Raw genomic sequence first — 21,697 nt, 5'->3', positions numbered from 1 at the left:
AGAGTTCAATATTTGTCCCAAAATGGCAAATGACTGAAAGTCTACTCAGCCTCATATAAGACTTATACCTTATGTTATAAGGATCTCACATAACAGTCATTCAGGGGGATAGTCAAGGGCATCGTTGCAGGACATGTCTACCGTCTATAGGACCAACCTGCTCAACAACAACTTTTTTGGCAACCATCTTATGGCCAGCGCTATCGAGGACGACCACATAAGACCTTCCCGGACGTTCTACTTGAAGACACTGGAATGGAACCTGACCAGCTGCGTTTGCTAATGTGTGATAGAGATAAATGGAGAGAAGCGTTGACACGAAACTCGTTCCATATTTCATAGCTGGAGCGACCTAGGCAGGTCAAGGGCACCAAGTGAAGTGTATCCGTAATATAGATGATCAGCACTGGAGACTGGATAAAATTACTGAAATTTCAACCTCCCACGAACTTTAATTTTAATTAGAATGCACCATTTCGAATTCTATAAATTAATTTGCGTAGTAAATTTAAAAAAGAAATTCAAACACAGCAAATAATTTTGGTTTTCTCGTAGTGCTAAAACATAAAAATAAATAGAAACTATTCGAGAATACATCATTGCGCTGATTAGATAAGGAATTGACCTTCAAGAAGGACCGATTAATTAAAGTTCAAACTGCTTTTACTGTACACTAGGAAAGCACAAAAGGGCCAGGGCCACCAATATATCATTTAGTACGGTGCCTTACGAAAGGGCGGTGTGCCTTCTAAATGGAACAAAATTAAAATTAAAACTGCTATTTCACGTCAACAATAGACAAATAATTGTTTAATTAATTGTAAACGGAGCATTAATTCCTTGAAATATGAGTGAAAAAAAGTGAAAGATAAATAGAAAAAAAGGTAAACAGGGCATGCCCAAACGGCTTTAAAAATTAATAAAGACGTATAATGACGCATTAAGATGACGAGATAATGATGCTGGGTGAGTGTTGATTATATAATTATTATAAGGAGAAGCTGCATAATTAGTTATAGTAACAAGTAAAACGGGAACAAAAAGAAAGATAGTTAATTAAATAATTTGTTAACATTTTATGTATTATAATTCTCCCTCGTGCATATCTTGCTGTTTAATGGGCGGTTTATAATACCGGAAAAATGAATTACGGAAATGATTTGATCTGGAGAGCTGTTTTTTTGTAACGTCATTATGATTATGTTGTTTAATTGATACTTGAACATCACTACTGAGCTCCCAATTTTTTGTCAAACGACCGAAACTGAAACATCGAAAAATACCTTTAAAACAGCAAAAATTCTGCCAATCCTTAATTAAAATTAAAGATATTTGCAAAGTACAGTGACACTGCTTAAGTAAGGCGATTAATATATCTGCTCAACTCATATTTCTTACCACTTTCAGAGGCAGTGTATTTAATAAAATTGTTAATTTACGAGGTCGTCGAGTCAGCAAAGATTAGTGGATCTGACAGTGTTCAAAAGTTTGCGCACTAACAATAACAAGTTATAGAGACATACTTATTCTAAAGCTTCTCATCAAGATATAAAAAATCTTGATCTTAAAATACGATTAACTCCATCGTATTAAAAGTCTGCAAAATATTATCATGCAGAAAAAGGAACTGAATTAACAAACATTTATACGCAGCATTACGGAAACATTTTTACTGGCAGGTGTTTTTGAACGTCATTGATGTGTTCAATAACTGAAATACTTCTGCTCTATTAAGATATAAAAATAAGTTCGGAATCACAGACATTAATAAATTAATTAGTAAAATGTCTAAAACATTTGCACAAAAGTAATTTCAGTCATTGGTTAATGATAAATTTGATTTAACACAGAAAAAAAAAACAATGAAATTTAATGCGATCGATTGCAATTACGAAACGAGACTTTGCATCATTATCAACTCTCCACAATGATTGTCTAAATTTTTGTTTGTGATGTTAATTTCCCAGGAATTTGGGAGGTTTCACCATGGAATTAAACCCATACAATTTTATAATTGATATGAAATTGAATAAACGCAGACTGTATCAATCAAATAAATTAGATCCTGCTAGACACCAATCACTTACTGCAAGCTCCCATTTCTTTGTGCAAACGACCCGAAACTGGAAACACGAAAAAGATACCTTTAAAAGACAGCTAAGAATATCTGGCCAAGTCCTTAATAAAATTAAAGATGTTGGTTTGCAAAGTACAGTGTACACTGCTTATAGTAAGGCGATTTATAATATTCTGCTCAGTACTCATATTTCTACCAACTTTTCAGAGGCAGTGTATTTAATAATAGATTTGGTTAATATTCTACAGCAAGGTCAGTCGAGTCAGCAAAAGATTATTGGTGGTATCTGACAGTCGTGTCGGAAAAGTTTGCGCAGCTTTACAATTTATCAAGTTTATAGAACATAACCTTATTCTATTAAGCTTCTCTCATCACAGTGTAAAAATCTTGATCCTCTTAAAAATACGATTAACTTCATCATATAAAAGCTGAAAAATATGGTATCATGCCAGAAAAAGGAACTGAAAACTATAAACAAACATATTATTACGCAGCATGTTACAGGACACATTTTTGATGCAGGTGGTTCTTGAATCTTGACTGGTTCAAAAAATCATCACTTATCACATATTACTATTAATATTATGTATTAGGGCGCAAAATATTCACTTTGACGGTTCCCTAACAGCCACACGTCCGATAAAATACCAAGGTACGGTAGATGTCATAGGACTCGGTTAAACGCTATGAAAAGTATCATCACCTTTATCCTGTCCTTCAAGTCCTGCCTACCTCACCTTCGTGTTAAACACTCCAAAACATTTGTCCCCACGGGGAATAAGGAAATGGCTATCGTTCATGTTTTATTCTCAAATTCCTATGTTACATTTTGCTCAACAACAGTTTTTAAGATTTTTGAAAAGAAAAGCATCGGTTTTGTGAGTATGTTTAAAATGCTTCCTTGAGGAGTTCTCGGCGAAAAACTGTTTCGGTCATGTGACTTTGCCTTCTAAGAAAGTGGGTCAAGTTTGCACCTTGTAGGCGTAACTGCACCTAAAAAGCGTAACTGCACATAAAAAGCGTAACTGCACCTAAAAAGCGTAACTGCGCCTAACAGGCTTGATCCAGATTGCACAAATACAACTTTCAGATGTTCATGGAGCTACAGAAGCAGTGCAGCATGACACCACGTTTGCAGCTAGATTCCACCAATTACTCCGCGCCACTAAGCGTCGTGCAGGCAGGTCGCAGCACGTAGTGAGGTAGTGGGACACATTACTGAATTGATTGTTCAACTTTGTCCTGGTAACAAGCCGGTGAGACGGAATGAAGTGACTGATTAGCTAGTCAATATTGTTGGCGGTGTAATTGAGTAGGTGGTAACTGATTTTAATCAGTATTCTGATTACTTCCAGACAATTTCGTAAGCGAAGGAAATGAACGTGGGCGGTTTTGAGCTACGTGGTGGTTAAACTGACTGCGTGTGGCAAGTTTTGGAATGTGGCGATGTAATTAACAGCTTTAAGTTCAGGTCATTTTTAATTTAAAACTGTTTATTAGATTCCGGTTAGTTTCGGTTAGCTGATTGCATTAACAAATTGATAAAAAGCTGTGACTAGCTCGAATATCATGGACCAAAAAATCTTAACATTCGACTGTAGAATGTTTAGCGTTGAAGCATGCTAGGAGGTCTGCTATAAACCTGCTGACTTAGCAAGTCTTACAGATTATGATGTAGACCCAGAATTAATATCCAAATATTTATACCTCACATTCGAAGAATTGTTAATTGGAAATAAATGTTTATGTATAATTTATAAATGTTATAAATTTTTATAGTGAACACGATGAAAAAAAAAGCATTTTTGCATCCTAGGAAGATCCCTATTCAAATCAGATATAACAATAAAATGGCTGATCTAAAAAACATTTAGGATCGACGTTTTTAATTTCAAACTAAACTAACGATAACAACTCAACACTTGATAAGATAATAATCGGCTACTGTTTCTACACGCATTATTATTTTTTTAAATGCATATTCGATATAAAAGAACATTCTCTTAAAATTTAAAATCAACGTCGAGTTCTATCAGTGTCTTTATTCTCATTTAGTGTTTCTAATTCTAGGCGTGCGAAATTTATCATAATCAAACCATAACCTTATAACTTTATGAAAGGTTATCAATCATGTAATGGTGAAATGAATTTAAGAAAATATTTATATTTCCGAAAACAAAACAAGATTAGAAACAAAATGTTATTAATTGATAACTTAATCCAAATATCACGTCAAAACTTAAAATAAGTTTTTCAAATAGTAAAATTAACAAAACAAATTTGAAATAAGATAAGATAATCGGCTAACTTTTCTGCACACATTATTATAAAAAACATCGTCAGTATTGTAGATATTAAGGATGATCAGCTTGACTTTAGTCAGTCAAATCTCTAGTTACTCAGACCTTCAGTCTCCTCTTCGTTTCTAACAAGTCTACACCAGGCAGTAAGTCTTCTCCAGTACCCGACATATCTCCTCCTCAACTCCTCCATCCTGCAGATCAAGATGACTGGATATAGCACCGCGTATATTAGAGGCAGTGTGAACTCAGTGAACCCCAGCAATACTCCTATATCTGCTATATCTTTATCTGTGTAATTATTCCCGTCAGCGTTGGCAATAAGCCAAAATACGAGCTGACTGAGAATGTACGCTGCATTACAGATGAAGAAGTGGAGGGATATAGAGAATACTGTGATTGACACGTGACGGCTGGTGTTTGGCATCAGTGGGGTAACTTCATCCTCTTCTTGTTCTTGCAGTGATCTCCTCAGGTATATAACCTGTATTATCATACAAGTCAGCATGACAATTGGGGGGCCTAAACAGTAGACAGCTGCAACTAGATATAGAAAGGCAACTAAGTAAGGTGAAGTGACCTGGAGGTTCTGACACCTAGACAATCCAGAATCATCAGGTTTGCAATATACAGCAGCAGCTGTCGCGAATCCAGGTATAATGAACCCAAACTGTAAGTAGAGATACAGGAATGATTCAGATGGAAAATCAGGACACATCGGTGTATATTCGCAGACGATTACTGTGATGGCGTCTGCAACATGAAGCATCATTATGGCAAAGCAAAGGCAAGCTACAATTTTTCTTAGGCGCCTGAAATTGATCCTGTGGAATGGGTTGGAGACGTTAATGGTGATGGAGATGGTCATGACAAGATTGAACACCTTGGACCAGTTGACACCAGGGAGGGCAGTTAGCATGTAGTAAACCAAGCTCTTATAAAGAACAGTCACATCAACCAGTCCTGTGTACGCTAGGATACTGATCACTGAAAGTACCAACTCTCCTTGTGCTCTGAGAATGTCAGACAGGGCAATACCCATGAACAAACTTGGGATCAGCTTGTTTCTGTCCTTGTAGTCATTGATAAAGATGACAATGTTTTGGATCACAACTATCAGACTCAAAGGTATGGTGAGAGGGGCTAGGTAGAAGAATGTTCCTTCGAAGACTAGGAAGACGGTGTGGTCATTAACTTCTTTTACGCTCGACTGGTTCATAATCGTGCTGGTTAAAGGGATATCATGGTTAAATTAATGATGAAGATAAACTTTACGATAAGCAGTTCCTGAGTTTCTTACTGGACACTCGACAAATCAATAATAAAACTCAAGTTTAAGAGTTTTTTATAGCAATTAAAAGTTAAATCAAAGTAAGAAAGTAAAAAGGAAATAGTGGACGACGGACGTGGCACTTAATAAATTTAGCAACTTTTTCAAAAGACAGTCGCTCTTGGTCTTATTACCGAATAATATTCATCAGCTAAGAGACATTACGGGAAGAGGGAGAAAATATCGAATTGCTAATATTCTGTTAACATTCTACTCAATCTACTATTATTACAGTAGTACTATTCTACTTTTAATTGTATATACATTTGCAAAGAAAAGTTCAATAAAAATAGGAAAGGCATACCATTGTCCGTCTCGCCTTGGTACATTCTGTGGACATATACTTTGTTTCTTCGGAATTTCTGAAGTATAATGTTTAAGTTCATGATATTCAACCTCATGGAATTAAAACCTAAAAAGCTCGTCCCACATCCACTAAATTATATGCAATATTTTGTGTACCAAAATATTATCTTTTTACCAAATAACTGGCACTACCTAACTAACCGACTTTCTTACCTCGTGTTTATTTTCGTGAACAAGTGCAACGCATTGACAGTTGGAACGACATACAATTGAAATCCTGTCACATCGTTTACTTCATTAGTTACAGATTCTAATCTGACGTATCAGAGCTACTTCAGCTAGTGTGTTATGTACAATTTAAGGTTAAGACTGGATCTGGAGGAATCATTTTAGGGCCTACGAAAAAATGTTCACCGGTATTTTGTCGAACTGAACATCCTGCACAGTGACGTGCACCCTCGATTTCCTTGAATCTTAAAAATGGCGAGCTTGAGGCCTGTCTTACAGGTTCTTATCCAATTTATCAGAGCTACTTCAGCTAGTGAGTTATGTCCAATTTAAAGGTAAGACTGGATCTGGAGGAGTCATTTTAGGGCCTACAAAATAATTTCTACCAATATTTTATTGAACTGAACATCCTGCACCCTTTGAACATCTGCATGCATCCTCAATTTCCTTGAATCTCAAAAATGGCGAGTTGGAGGCCTTTCTTACACTTACAGGTTTTTATCTGACGTATCAGAGCTATAAGATTCTGGAGAGGTTCGCTGTTTATCAGTCTCATGATAAGATAATGATTAATTTAATTTTAGCCTCTAATTTTAGCCTGATGGAAGTGTAGCACACTGAAAGCTCGCGTTTCCTCCTAAACAGTAGTTTCACTTGTCCTACCTAGTCTCTACTACCTAGTCTCTACTACCTAGTCTCTACTACCTAGTCTCTACTACCTAGTCTCTACTACCGGGTATTATCCCTGAAATCAGTATCAGAGCTACTTCAGCTAGTGAGTTATGTCCAATTTAAGGGTAAGACTGGATCTGAAGGAGTCATTTTAGGGCCTATGAAATATTTTCCACCAGTAATTTATCAAACTGAACATCCTGCACCATTTGAACGTCCTCGATTTTCTTGAACCTAAAAAATGGCGAGCTGTAGACCAGTCTTATAGGTTCTAATCTGACGTATCAGAGCTACTTCAGCTAGTGAGTTATGTGTAATTTAAGGGTACGACTGGATCTGGAGGAGTCATTTTAGGGCCTACGAAATAATTTCCACCAGTAACTTGTCGTGCTGAACATCCTGCACCGTTATTATGCATTTATTTTATTTTTTTCATATTCGGGTATAGCAAAAATTTGCTGATTCGTTTTTTAAACGCCTTACTCTTTTATGAACAAGGAAAGTGACAACATATTTTCAGAACAAAGAGGTATAAAATTATTTGATCATATTATTCAACATAACACAATGTTAGTTTAACTCAAAGTTTCGTTACACGAATAACCTCGGTTCAGATTTTATCAAGATGCAAGCATTGAAAAGCTTTATGAAATTAAAAGTTCTCACTTTTTTTAGTTTCACTTTGGCATGGCAATTAATAAAAGTGAGTCGAAGTTGTTTCCATGATATATACAACAGTTAATTCAATGGAACCAATGTGGGGTCCTTCTATGTAACTCAATTCATAAAATAGTAACCTTGACTACTGTAAATGGGCCGATATACAATTTTAGGGCACTTCAAACTTAAGATAATTTAAAGATATAAAACTTGGAACGCGCAGCAATAGTCCATACAATGTTATTGTAATTGTATTGGCAGATAAAATGAGCGTCTACTATGAAACAAATACAAGAATTGAAATAAGAAAATGGTATTATTTTCAGACGCCACTTTTATCTGACACCACTTTTTTTACTGTCAGGAGTTTGTCACTACACACGTTACTCATTAGTCACACGAGATAAATTAGAAAGTTTCTATTTCTTATGATTAATAATACAACACAGATTTATCTAATAGCATACGTGTTACACGGATCATGCAAACGAAATGGGAAATATTAGGAGTATGCGAAATATGCAGAATATGCAGACCTGCCTTCGGTACATAACAGGCAAGAATCTAATCTAGAGTTTTGTTAACAATACACATGATAAACCTCTGATTTATCAAGTTTAGTTTCAAATTATAAAATTGCCATAATATCACATACTTATAATCTTAGGAGTCTTTTGGTTGTTCAGTGTATTACTAAATGTTTTTGCTTCTAAACGAAACAGTTTGACGCCATTTCTGCCGTGTCATAGAACACTTTTGGAGAAATTTCAGGGAAACGTTACAGAAATCCAATGTAACGATCACGAAGTCACCAAGACGGGACGAATTACACACGCGATTGGACCAATCCTAGTCACATGTTTGTCTCCCTAATGACGTGTCCCAGCAATCTTCCTAATTTCGCACGAAACTAAGGCAACCGTGTCCTGGTAACCGTGCCCTGGGGAGGGTCCTATCTTCGGTAATTCTTGTAATTTCAGGATTCGTTTTGTCTGTCAGGCTTTCTCTCTCTCTCTCTCTCTCTCTCTTGTAACCGCTCTGTCTTCTTAACCAGATCACTGTAACCACCACCACCAGTATAGTGTAGGAGCTGTGAGTGTAGTGCAGGGCGAGTGTAACGTGGTTGGTCACGTGATATCAGTTGGAGACTGTAGCGGAGAGGAGGAGTAGGAGGAGAGATAAGCTGAGGCCGGTTACTGCTGAGGATGTGGGATCCAGTGGGGCAGGTAGTGTGTCGTGGTCTCTTGTGGACCTGCGGATAAAGAGGTTGTAAGAAACTTTAGAGTGGATTTTTAATTTGGGTTGAGCTTCAATATAGTTACATGTATCTAATCTCTATTAGGGCAAACAGTATGGAGTATTTGAATAACGTTCACTTCTGCTTTAGAATTTTTATTTAAATTTTGAATTGCGCTGATAAAAATGTATGATTGAGACGAATCTTCGAGTAGTTCACTACTATATAGTAAAAAGCTTATTTTACATTTTGTTAGCATATCCAATATTCATGAGTTTATTATCGGATGTTTAAGTTTAACTATGTTTATTATGATATTATTATTCATTGTAATATGGCAATAAAATTTAAATTTTGTTTTACTTAAATTTTGTTTTACTTAAGGTATAAACTATTAATGGCATTTTTCAATTAAAATTCAGTGAGAAAGTTGTGGTTTTTTCTAATCAAGCGCTGATAAACGGTGAATTTTCATTATTCACACTTAGAGGCAACTTTTGGTACCAAATTTATCAAAATCAGAGACAACAAATTCTGTGCCAGCTCATGGCGCTCATTACATAGCAGTGGCGTAGGACTGATGAAAAGTTTGAAAATTAGAAATTTTCAGAAAATGTGTTATTGGACTGCCGATCTGGGGAGCAACCTAGGGCCCTCTATATATTCATGCCCATTGTAGGCTGCATCCCCGATCCCCGAGACTTCGTCTTACTTTCGTCTGGTTTCCACTTTCTCTTCATACCAAGTTACTAGCTAGGTAACAAGGTAATCGAGACAGTTTTCAACGTAACAACGATTTCAGCCGGTTCGGACAAATCTTTATTCGAACCATTTGAACAACAAATCAGTGCACTTCCATTTGTACGCGCCCTCACACACTGTTCTAAAACCAAAGTTAACTTTATAACCAACATAGTTTACGAAACATTTACTTGAATGTACTGTTACACCTAATCAACCAGCCAATTTCACGCTATTACAACTCCCTGCAACTCCGAGAGCTCTTAATTACGCCTTATATGGTGCGTAATTGGGTCTGCATAATAGCTCAATATCACGCGCTATATATCCAACCAGTAAACGCGCTCAATCGATATCTCGTGACTGTCACGTGACAGCTATCCAAGGAAATTCTCTATATGGCGCTTCCGGTGGAAACTAGGAAAGAGCTAGTTTGAACATTAAGTAGGCGTGACACCGCTAATATTTATTAACTTCTACCGTAGTAAGGCATACCATTGTCCATCTCGCCTTGGTACATTCTGTGGACATATACTTTGTTTCTTCGGAATATCTGCAGAAGTATAATGTTTAAGTTCATGATGTTCAACCTCATGGAATTAAAACCTAAAAAGCTCGTCCCACATCCACCAAATTATATGCAATATTTGGTGTACCAAAATACCAAAATTATATGCAATATTTGGTGTACCAAAATATTATCTTTTTACCAAATAACTGGCACTACCTAACTAACCGACTTTCTTACCTCGTGTTTATTTTCGTAAACAAGTGCAACGCATTGACAGTTGGAACGACATACAATTGAAATCCTGTCACATCGTTTACTTCATTAGTTACAGATTCTAATCTGATGTATCAGAGCTACTTCAGCTAGTGAGTTATGTGTAATTTAAGGGTCCGACTGGATCTGGAGGAGTCATTTTAGGGCATACAAAATAATTTCCACCAGTATCTTGTCGTGCTGAACATCCTGCACCGTTATTATACATTTATTTTATTTCTTTCATATTTGGGTATAGCAAAAATTTACTGTTTCGTTTTTTAAACGCTTTACTCTTTTATGAACAAGGAAAGTGACAACATATTTTCAGAACAAAGAGGTATAAAATTATTTGATCATATTATTCAACATAACACAATGTTAGTTTAACTCAAAGTTTCGTTACACGAATAACCTCGGTTCAGATTTTATCAAGATGCAAGCATTGAAAAGCTTTATGAAATTAAAAGTTCTCACTTTTTTTAGTTTCACTTTGGCAATTAATAAAAGTGAGTCGAAGTTGTTTCCATGATATATACAACAGTTAATTCAATGGAACCAATGTGGGGTCCTTCTATGTAACTCAATTCATAAAATAGTAACCTTGACTACTGTAAATGGGCCGATATACAATTTCAGGGCACTTCAAACTTAAGATAATTTAAAGATATAAAACTTGGAACGCGCAGCAATAGTCCATACAATGTTATTGTATTGGCAGATAAAATGAGCGTCTACTATGAAACAAATACAAGAAATAAGAAAATGGTATTATTTTCAGACGCCACTTTTATCTGACACCACTTTTTTTTACTGTCAGGAGTTTGTCACTACACACGTTACTCATTAGTCACACGAGATAAATTAGAAAGTTTCTATTTCTTATGATTAATAATACAACACAGATTTATCTAATAGTATACGTGTTACATGGATCATGCAAACGAAATGGGAAATATTAGGAGTATGCGAAATATGCAGAATATGCAGAATATGCAGACCTGCCTTCAGTACATAACAGGCAAGAATCTAATCTAGAGTTTTGTTAACAATACACATGATAAACCTCTGATTTATCAAGTTTAGTTTCAAATTATAAAATTGTCATAATATCACATACTTATAATCTTAGGAGTCTTTTGGTTGTTCAGTGTATTACTAAATGTTTTTGCTTCTAAACGAAACAGTTTGACGCCATTTCTGCCGTGTCATAGAACACTTTTGGAGAAATTTCAGGGAAACGTTACAGAAATCCAATGTAACGATCACGAAGTCACCAAGACGGGACGAATTACACACGCGATTGGACCAATCCTAGTCACATGTTTGTCTCCCTAATGACATGTCCCAACAATCTTCCTAATTTCGCACGAAACTAAGGCAACCGTGTCCTGGTAACCGTGCCCTGGGGAGGGTCCTATCTTCGGTAATTCTTGTAATTTCAGGATTCGTTTTGTCTGTCAGGTTTTCTTTCTCTCTCTCTCTCTTGCAACCGCTCTGTCTTCTTAACCAGATCACCGGAACCACCACCACCAGTATAGTGTAGGAGCTGTGAGTGCAGAGTAGGGCGAGTGTAACGTGGTTGGTCACGTGATCTCAGTTGGAGACTGTAGCGGAGAGGAGGAGTAGGAGGAGAGATAAGCTGAGGCCGGTTACCGCTGAGGATGTGGGATCCAGTGGGGCAGGTAATGTGTCGTGGTCTCTTGTGGACCTGCGGATAAAGAGGTTGTAAGAAACTTTAGAGTGGATTTTTAATTTGGGTGGGGCTTCAATATAGTTACATGTATCTAATCTCTATTAGGGCCAGGGACAAAAGGATTTCGCGGCGATTTTGGCCAAAAATCGCGATACCGCGAATTAAATTTCGCGGTATATTAAACTATACATAAAATTTGTCGCAAATAATGGGAAAAATCGCGATTCCGTACATGCCGCGATTTCCTTTTGTCCCTGGTATGGACCATAACAATGCAATCTTATAATCGGCCAAATTTCTTTTTTTAACACGAAAGTGTTTATGATTCTCGTTAAAGTGTAGGACATGTTCCCCACTTACATGTTATCTCCCTCTTCTCCTGTGGGAACAGATTCTCTGGGAGGGGGGTCCCAGCACATGTCCTCTATATTAGCCTCTATCTGCGGAGTCGGCGAGGGTGCGATACCTGGCGGTTATGTTGGGTTAGAGGACAGGTTGGTGCCAGTTATACGGTCGCTTCAAGTTATAAATCTGATAATCTTACAGATAAATCAAATCAAACTCGATTGAAACTTACCGGTACTTTCATAGAGCATAGCTATCATTTCTTTAAGTCTTGCTTCCTGTTGAGACAACATGGGGTCCCCCAGAACGCGCTGAAAAGACAAAATAATATGAAATTGGGAACGTTAAAATAGTGTGAGGATCACAATATGCAAAGTTTTAAAATCTGGAGAGTAAAAGCTTACAACTATAATAATGGGCCGAGCAACCGGCACGCGTATTTGACAGACAAATAACACAGCGCGCGCTCATACACGCATATCCGCGAAATTCGGGGCACTTGCATCATTAAAGTTGCACCGCGCGCGCTCACTAGTCAAAAATACAAAACACTACTCATGTACTGCGAGTTTGCAGATTTGGAATATTCATTCTCCACGCTTGTTCACGTGTGAAATTTAATCACGTCGCATGGTCTACTGTCCAGACACCAGGACAAGGTAAAACCCACAAGTCCTTATAACAGACAGGAAATGTAAACACTCAAAAAGTTTCGTTAAACAAACAAAGTAACAGTGAAGAATATACCTGTGTTGGATTTGGAGGGTAGAGACCATTGTCAGCTATGTGACAGTTGTAAGTAGACATTGCAGTGCCATTCCAACAATGGTTTTCTGAACCTGTGACAGGGCGTGGATTTTGTTAGCATTTTATCGGGGCACATCGTGTTTAATCAGTTTTGGTATTCTTAACCGGAAAAGACAAACTTCAAATCTTACCTCACTTCAAAGGTTAAAAGATAAAATAACAATGAAGAACAGGAAGGTACAAGACGGTATGTATGGAATGTACAAAATTAAAGGGGAACCGACCAATCTGAGAGGAATCCTGTATCTTGTCACAGAGTTGGTAAGGCAGAGTGTCGAACACATTCTCAAATAACTCCAACTCCTCTGATAGCCGCTCCAGGTGGTACTCTAACGTTACCCTCCATGGATCTGAAATACAGATAAATTAGTTTCCAAAAGTTGTTAAATTGGATAAGCAATGAAACGGCATCAAGTAGGTGATATCTAAAATTACATCTCTAGCCTACAAAAAAGGAACATGGTTAGAAAATTAGTTTAAATTAGTTTCTAGTTATATCAACGGTGATTTATTAGTAAATTAATATTGTGTTAATATTGTGATATTAATATGTTAAATAATCTTGATGAAAGGGCCTCAAGTGATATGTTTTGAACTGGAATGACCTCATTCTAGAATAAAATGTCCTTATTTTCGAGGTATGCAATAAAATTTGCGTATTTTTGACTTAATCGAAGAAATAATAGTGATTAGTATTATGTGACCCCACACTCTTCTCAAAAACGTGTTTCATTTCCCCAAATCAGGCGATATTTCAGTCGAATTCCTACAAGTGAAAGTAACCAGATACCGCATTTTTAATTCAGTCCCCAGACTTACCAATACAGCTACTCAACAGTGCCCAGCCAGTGGGCAGGGACCGTTTTAATGATATTACCGCTCTCTCTCTCTCAGTTAATTGGGAACAAGGTTACAATCTTCACTAACAGCCCTCTTCCCTCTTCCCTCTTCGTTAAGCGTGTGCCAGCTACCCTAATGTCTACTCACGTAGTGTGCCAGCTACCCTAATGTCTACTCACGTAGTGTGCCAGCTACCCTAATGTCTACTCACTAATGTCTACTCACGTCTGAAAACCCACACTTCAGGAAATTAGTAAATACAACAGCCTCATTTGACACTTGCCAGGACGTTAGGACGGTTTGATCAATTTGGTTGGCTGTTGAACGTGACTTCACGAGGATGGAGCGATCTTATTGGCTTAACCTGTGATTCTGTTGTAAACTAGGGGGCTACGATAATAAACAATTAACAGACGTCTAATGAGATTACACAATATCCAGTTACCGGCTGTTCCTGGTGTATGACACCTGAACAGTGTACTGAACATCCAGTGTAAAAATTTAGGGTTTCTTATAGGAACATTCGGCGTCGTATTTCACCCAAACTTCAGCCCTCTTTATATATCTTCAAACCACCAGTATATATACAGCAGAACTATGTTATCATGATGGCACGAGTACCACGCTCATTCAGTGGGGTATAGAGTGTTTATTAAACTAATTAAATGTAATTTATATAGTGATTAAGTTAATTAAACGTGACCCGGTGACAGGATGATAGTAGAGGAGGAAGGGGGCGAGACCACCTGTCTCCCCCTGGTATTACGTCAGATTGAGACCGTGTCTATCTGTAACTACGTCAGGCACCATTACTTAATACCTACCACCACAATATGGTGGATTAGTTAGCTCCTACCTTTAAGGGGGCATACACCAAAGCAGGATAGTGATTCTTAGATCTATGTTGTTTTTTTCCTCGACAACTGCTTTAGTGGTATAACAGTAAATCCACATAATAATCACATTTATCAGTCATTCAGAGATTAGGAGTATTTTGTGCTACTTTTTTACATTTTGTATCTATAATAATATATATTTGAAGTCAACATTGGCCAGTAAGCAAAGCTGGTCCCCAATCAATCAAAACATATAATACAAACATGATATAGCTCAGTAGATAGGACATATTGTAATGGTGTATATTACCAATGAGAACATCAAGAGGGTATCTTGTACACAACATGTGGATAACAAGAGGTTCATGTTATATTGAGTTTAATTGAGTCTCATTTCTTGGATCTAGGGGTTATAATAATATTAAGATATGACCATCTTATAAAATCAAACCGAAATATAAAACATATATCATAAAATATCAGTCAAGTTATATTATCAAATCAACAGTTCACTCGGATACTGGCAGAGTCTTGTAGTTCGAGCTGATAGACCTATAGTTCAGACTCACCTTTATTGCAGGTTACATTATGTCTGTCAACTAGCGACAAAGAATTCAGGAGAAAAGATGGCGGTTTTGAGAAACTCCCTGCACATTCCAAAGCTATGACTCACTTTTACTTTTAGACACAATAGTTCCTCGGTCTGACCAAAAACCCGCATAATTTTCGGACAAGTCAATTGGTCAATTGGATAACGATAATACGGATAATTTATCCTACTATTATACGCTTTATCAAGCACGGTACTCAATTACACTTAACCTCAACCTCCCCAAAAATTTCGGTCTTTCCTCAACTTTACCCAAATTCCAGCCTAATTTCACACCATAATGAACGTAAACAGGATTTTAGCAGCGGATATTTGGGTGGAAGAGGTTAGTGAGTGAGGTTGTTTCTGACACATCAAATCAAATTTGTGTCAGAAACGAGGTCTGTTTGTGGGAGGAAAGGGTAAAATTAGCCTTGATTAGCTGGAACATATTAACTTTTAAACACAAGTTTAATAATATCATGGGGATTGTGTTTAGATCCCTTCAGAGACGGCTCCCACCACAATCCAAAACATAATATCTATGTTTAACTTTCCCACAAAGTTTTGGTTTATTTTCCTCCTCGTGATCTCTCAACTCTGTGCAAGAGTAATAATTATGTAATTATGTAATTAATAATAATTAATAATTATGTCACAAGAGCGATTAAACAGGTGACCAATTAGTTTGCAAGTAAAGTTAAACCATAGTTGTACAACAACTTTTAATACTTTCAACACTACTATATATAACAAATAATTTGAGATCATGAATACGATGTTGTCACACTGAAACGTTGAATAATTCCTTTCCTGATAAGAGCCTTTTTCTTGTCGCACCGAAAGGGAACAATATAAATTTTCCCAAGAAAACACAACAACTTAGTAGTTAGAAGAACTTTAGGAATTACAGTTATACAATAACTTATACAATATTATACAGCATTACTGTCAGTAAAGAATGATACCCAAATCGGGACCAGATCAGCATTGCTTCGTTTATTCACTTACTTAAATTCCTGCTTCTTTCCCTTATAGCGCCAACACCATTCCGCAAGGAAAAACAGCAGAGATATCATTAATAAATGTACGATTTAAAGAGATAAGAGAGATAACCCAGCTCCTCTCCAACATTTCTATATACCCCGGCCTACTGCAGTCTGCCCACATGTGTACAAGGTAAAGGTACCCCGGCCTACTATAGACTACCCACATGTGTACAAGGTAAAGGTACCCCGGCCTACTACAGACTGCCCACATGTGTACAAGGTAAAGGTACCCCGGCCTACTACAGTCTGCCCACATATGTACAAGGTAAAGGTACCCCGGCCTACTACAGTCTGCCCACATATGTACAAGGTAAAGGTACCCCGGCCTACTACAGTCTGCCCACATATGTACAAGGTAAAGGTACCCCGGCCTACTACAGACTGCCCACATGTGTACAAGGTAAAGGTACCCCGGCCTACTATAGACTGCCCACATGTGTACAAGGTAAAGGTACCCCGGCCTACTGCAGACTGCCCACATGTGTACAAGGTAAAGGTACCCCGGCCTACTATAGACTGCCCACATGTGTACAAGGTAAAGGTACCCCGGCCTACTATAGACTGCCCACATGTGTACAAGGTAAAGGTACCCCGGCCTACTATAGACTGCCCACATGTGTACAAGGTAAAGGTACCCCGGCCTACTGCAGACTGCCCACATATGTACAAGGTAAAGGTACCCCGGCCTACTACAGACTGCCCACATATGTACAAGGTAAAGGTACCCCGGCCTACTATAGACTGCCCACATGTGTACAAGGTAAAGGTACCCCGGCCTACTATAGACTGCCCACATGTGTACAAGGTAAAGGTACCCCGGCCTACTGCAGACTGCCCACATATGTACAAGGTAAAGGTACCCCGGCCTACTATAGACTGCCCACATGTGTACAAGGTAAAGGTACCCCGGCCTACTGCAGACTGCCCACATGTGTACAAGGTAAAGGTACCCCGGCCTACTATAGACTGCCCACATGTGTACAAGGTAAAGGTATCCAGGCCTACTATAGACTGCCCACATGTGTACAAGGTAAAGGTACCCCGGCCTACTATAGACTGCCCACATGTGTACAAGGTAAAGGTACCCCGGCCTACTACAGACTGCCCACATGTGTACAAGGTAAAGGTACCCCGGCCTACTATAGACTGCCCACATGTGTACAAGGTAAAGGTACCCCGGCCTACTACAGTCTGCCCACATGTGTACAAGGTAAAGGTACCCCGGCCTACTATAGACTGCCCACATGTGTACAAGGTAAAGGTACCCCGGCCTACTACAGACTGCCCACATGTGTACAAGGTAAAGGTACCCCGGCCTACTATAGACTGCCCACATGTGTACAAGGTAAAGGTACCCCGGCCTACTACAGACTGCCCACATATGTACAAGGTAAAGGTACCCCGGCCTACTATACACTGCCCACATATGTACAAGGTAAAGGTACCCCGGCCTACTATAGACTGCCCACATGTGTACAAGGTAAAGGTACCCCGGCCTACTATACACTGCCCACATGTGTACAAGGTAAAGGTACCCCGGCCTACTACAGACTGCCCACATGTGTACAAGGTAAAGGTACCCCGGCCTACTATAGTCTGCCCACATGTGTACAAGGTAAAGGTACCCCGGCCTACTATAGTCTGCCCACATGTGTACAAGGTAAAGGTACCCCGGCCTACTACAGACTGCCCACATATGTACAAGGTAAAGGTACCCCGGCCTACTACAGACTGCCCACATGTGTACAAGGTAAAGGTACCCCGGCCTACTACAGTCTGCCCACATGTGTACAAGGTAAAGGTACCCCGGCCTACTATAGTCTGCCCACATGTGTACAAGGTAAAGGTACCCCGGCCTACTGTAGACTGCCCACACGTGTACAAGGTAAAGGTACCCCGGCCTACTACAGACTGCCCACATGTGTACAAGGTAAAGGTACCCCGGCCTACTACAGACTGCCCACATATGTACAAGGTAAAGGTACCCCGGCCTACTACAGACTGCCCACATGTGTACAAGGTAAAGGTACCCCGGCCTACTACAGACTGCCCACATGTGTACAAGGTAAAGGTACCCCGGCCTACTACAGTCTGCCCACATGTGTACAAGGTAAAGGTACCCCGGCCTACTATAGTCTGCCCACATGTGTACAAGGTAAAGGTACCCCGGCCTACTGTAGACTGCCCACACGTGTACAAGGTAAAGGTACCCCGGCCTACTACAGACTGCCCACATGTGTACAAGGTAAAGGTACCCCGGCCTACTACAGACTGCCCACATGTGTACAAGGTAAAGGTACCCCGGCCTACTACAGTCTGCCCACATGTGTACAAGGTAAAGGTACCCCGGCCTACTATAGTCTGCCCACATGTGTACAAGGTAAAGGTACCCCGGCCTACTGTAGACTGCCCACACGTGTACAAGGTAAAGGTACCCCGGCCTACTACAGACTGCCCACATGTGTACAAGGTAAAGGTACCCCGGCCTACTACAGACTGCCCACATATGTACAAGGTAAAGGTACCCCGGCCTACTACAGACTGCCCACATGTGTACAAGGTAAAGGTACCCCGGCCTACTATAGTCTGCCCACATGTGTACAAGGTAAAGGTACCCCGGCCTACTGTAGACTGCCCACACGTGTACAAGGTAAAGGTACCCCGGCCTACTACAGACTGCCCACATATGTACAAGGTAAAGGTACCCCGGCCTACTACAGACTGCCCACATGTGTACAAGGTAAAGGTACCCCGGCCTACTACAGTCTGCCCACATGTGTACAAGGTAAAGGTACCCCGGCCTACTATAGTCTGCCCACATGTGTACAAGGTAAAGGTACCCCGGCCTACTGTAGACTGCCCACACGTGTACAAGGTAAAGGTACCCCGGCCTACTACAGACTGCCCACATGTGTACAAGGTAAAGGTACCCCGGCCTACTACAGACTGCCCACATATGTACAAGGTAAAGGTACCCCGGCCTACTACAGACTGCCCACATGTGTACAAGGTAAAGGTACCCCGGCCTACTACAGACTGCCCACATGTGTACAAGGTAAAGGTACCCCGGCCTACTACAGACTGCCCACATGTGTACAAGGTAAAGGTACCCCGGCCTACTACAGACTGCCCACATATGTACAAGGTAAATGTACCCCGGCCTACTACAGACTGCCCACATATGTACAAGGTAAAGGTACCCCGGCCTACTACAGACTGCCCACATGTGTACAAGGTAAAGGTACCCCGGCCTACTACAGACTGCCCACATATGTACAAGGTAAAGGTACCCCGGCCTACTACAGACTGCCCACATATGTACAAGGTAAAGGTACCCCGGCCTACTATACACTGCCCACATGTGTACAAGGTAAAGGTACCCCGGCCTACTACAGACTGCCCACATGTGTACAAGGTAAAGGTACCCCGGCCTACTATACACTGCCCACATGTGTACAAGGTAAAGGTACCCCGGCCTACTATAGACTGCCCACATGTGTACAAGGTGAAGGTACCCCGGCCTACTGCAGACTGCCCACATGTGTACAAGGTAAAGGTACCCCGGCCTACTATACACTGCCCACATGTGTACAAGGTAAAGGTACCCCGGCCTACTATACACTGCCCACATGTGTACAAGGTGAAGGTACCCCGGCCTACTGCATACTGCCCACATGTGTACAAGGTAAAGGTACCCCGGCCTACTATAGACTGCCCACATATGTACAAGGTAAAGGTACCCCGGCCTACTACAGACTGCCCACATGTGTACAAGGTAAAGGTACCCCGGCCTACTATACACTGCCCACATGTGTACAAGGTAAAGGTACCCCGGCCTACTATAAACTGCCCGCATGTGTACAAGGTAAAGGTACCCCGGCCTACTATACACTGCCCACATGTGTACAAGGTAAAGGTACCCCGGCCTACTATAAACTGCCCACATGTGTACAAGGTGAAGGTACCCCGGCCTACTATGCACTGCCCACATGTGTACAAGGTAAAGGTACCCCGGCCTACTATAGACTGCCCACATGTGTACAAGGTAAAGGTACCCCGGCCTACTACAGACTGCCCACATATGTACAAGGTAAAGGTACCCCGGCCTACTATGCACTGCCCACATGTGTACAAGGTAAAGGTACCCCGGCCTACTATGCACTGCCCACATATGTACAAGGTAAAGGTACCCCGGCATACTACAGACTACCCACATATGTACAAGGTGAAGGTACCCCGGCCTACTACAGACTGCCCACATGTGTACAAGGTAAAGGTACCCCGGCCTACTACAGACTGCCCACATGTGTACAAGGTAAAGGTACCCCGGCCTACTATAGACTGCCCACATGTGTACAAGGTAAAGGTACCCCGGCCTACTATACACTGCCCCCATATGTACAAGGTAAAGGTACCCCGGCCTACTACAGACTGCCCACATGTGTACAAGGTAAAGGTACCCCGGCCTACTATACACTGCCCACATGTGTACAAGGTAAAGGTACCCCGGCCTACTATAGACTGCCCACATGTGTACAAGGTAAAGGTACCCCGGCCTACTATAGACTGCCCACATGTGTACAAGGTAAAGGTACCCCGGCCTACTATAGACTGCCCACATGTGTACAAGGTAAAGGTACCCCGGCCTACTATAGACTGCCCACATGTGTACAAGGTAAAGGTACCCCGGCCTACTACACACTGCCCACATGTGTACAAGGTAAAGGTACCCCGGCCTACTATACACTGCCCACATGTGTACAAGGTAAAGGTACCCGGCCTACTGCAGTCTGCCCACATGTGTACAAGGTAAAGGTACCCCGGCCTACTGCAGACTGCCCACATGTGTACAAGGTAAAGGTACCCCGGCCTACTACAGACTGCCCACATGTGTACAAGGTAAAGGTACCCCGGCCTACTATAGACTGCCCACATGTGTACAAGGTAAAGGTACCCCGGCCTACTGCAGACTGCCCACATGTGTACAAGGTAAAGGTACCCCGGCCTACTACAGACTGCCCACATGTGTACAAGGTAAAGGTACCCCGGCCTACTACAGACTGCCCACATATGTACAAGGTAAAGGTACCCCGGCCTACTACAGACTGCCCACATATGTACAAGGTAAAGGTACCCCGGCCTACTACAGACTGCCCACATATGTACAAGGTAAAGGTACCCCGGCCTACTATACACTGCCCACATGTGTACAAGGTAAAGG

General features: G+C 40.4%; 1 protein-coding gene across 1 annotated transcript in view; it reads right to left on the bottom strand.

Annotated features, from left to right (window-relative positions):
- Positions 1 to 10,565: 10,565 nt before the first annotated feature.
- Positions 10,566 to 21,697, bottom strand: part of LOC134825340 (glypican-6-like) — a 46,102-nt gene continuing 34,970 nt past the window's right edge. The window contains exons 10-14 of the mRNA XM_063837525.1: positions 13,387 to 13,512; positions 13,103 to 13,194; positions 12,588 to 12,666; positions 12,371 to 12,476; positions 10,566 to 12,025 (exon numbers count right to left, since the gene is read on the bottom strand). Coding sequence (XP_063693595.1) covers positions 11,911 to 12,025; positions 12,371 to 12,476; positions 12,588 to 12,666; positions 13,103 to 13,194; positions 13,387 to 13,512 — 518 coding nt within the window. The 3' untranslated portion in view covers positions 10,566 to 11,910. The remainder of the gene's footprint in view (positions 12,026 to 12,370; positions 12,477 to 12,587; positions 12,667 to 13,102; positions 13,195 to 13,386; positions 13,513 to 21,697) is intronic.

This window comes from Bolinopsis microptera, chromosome 13, assembly GCF_026151205.1.
Source record: "Bolinopsis microptera isolate Bmic1 chromosome 13, MBARI_Bmic_1.0, whole genome shotgun sequence".
Taxonomy (NCBI): domain Eukaryota; kingdom Metazoa; phylum Ctenophora; class Tentaculata; order Lobata; family Bolinopsidae; genus Bolinopsis; species Bolinopsis microptera.
The sequence above is the reverse complement of the archived record's forward strand: the minus strand, read 5'-3'. Positions and strand labels throughout refer to the sequence as shown.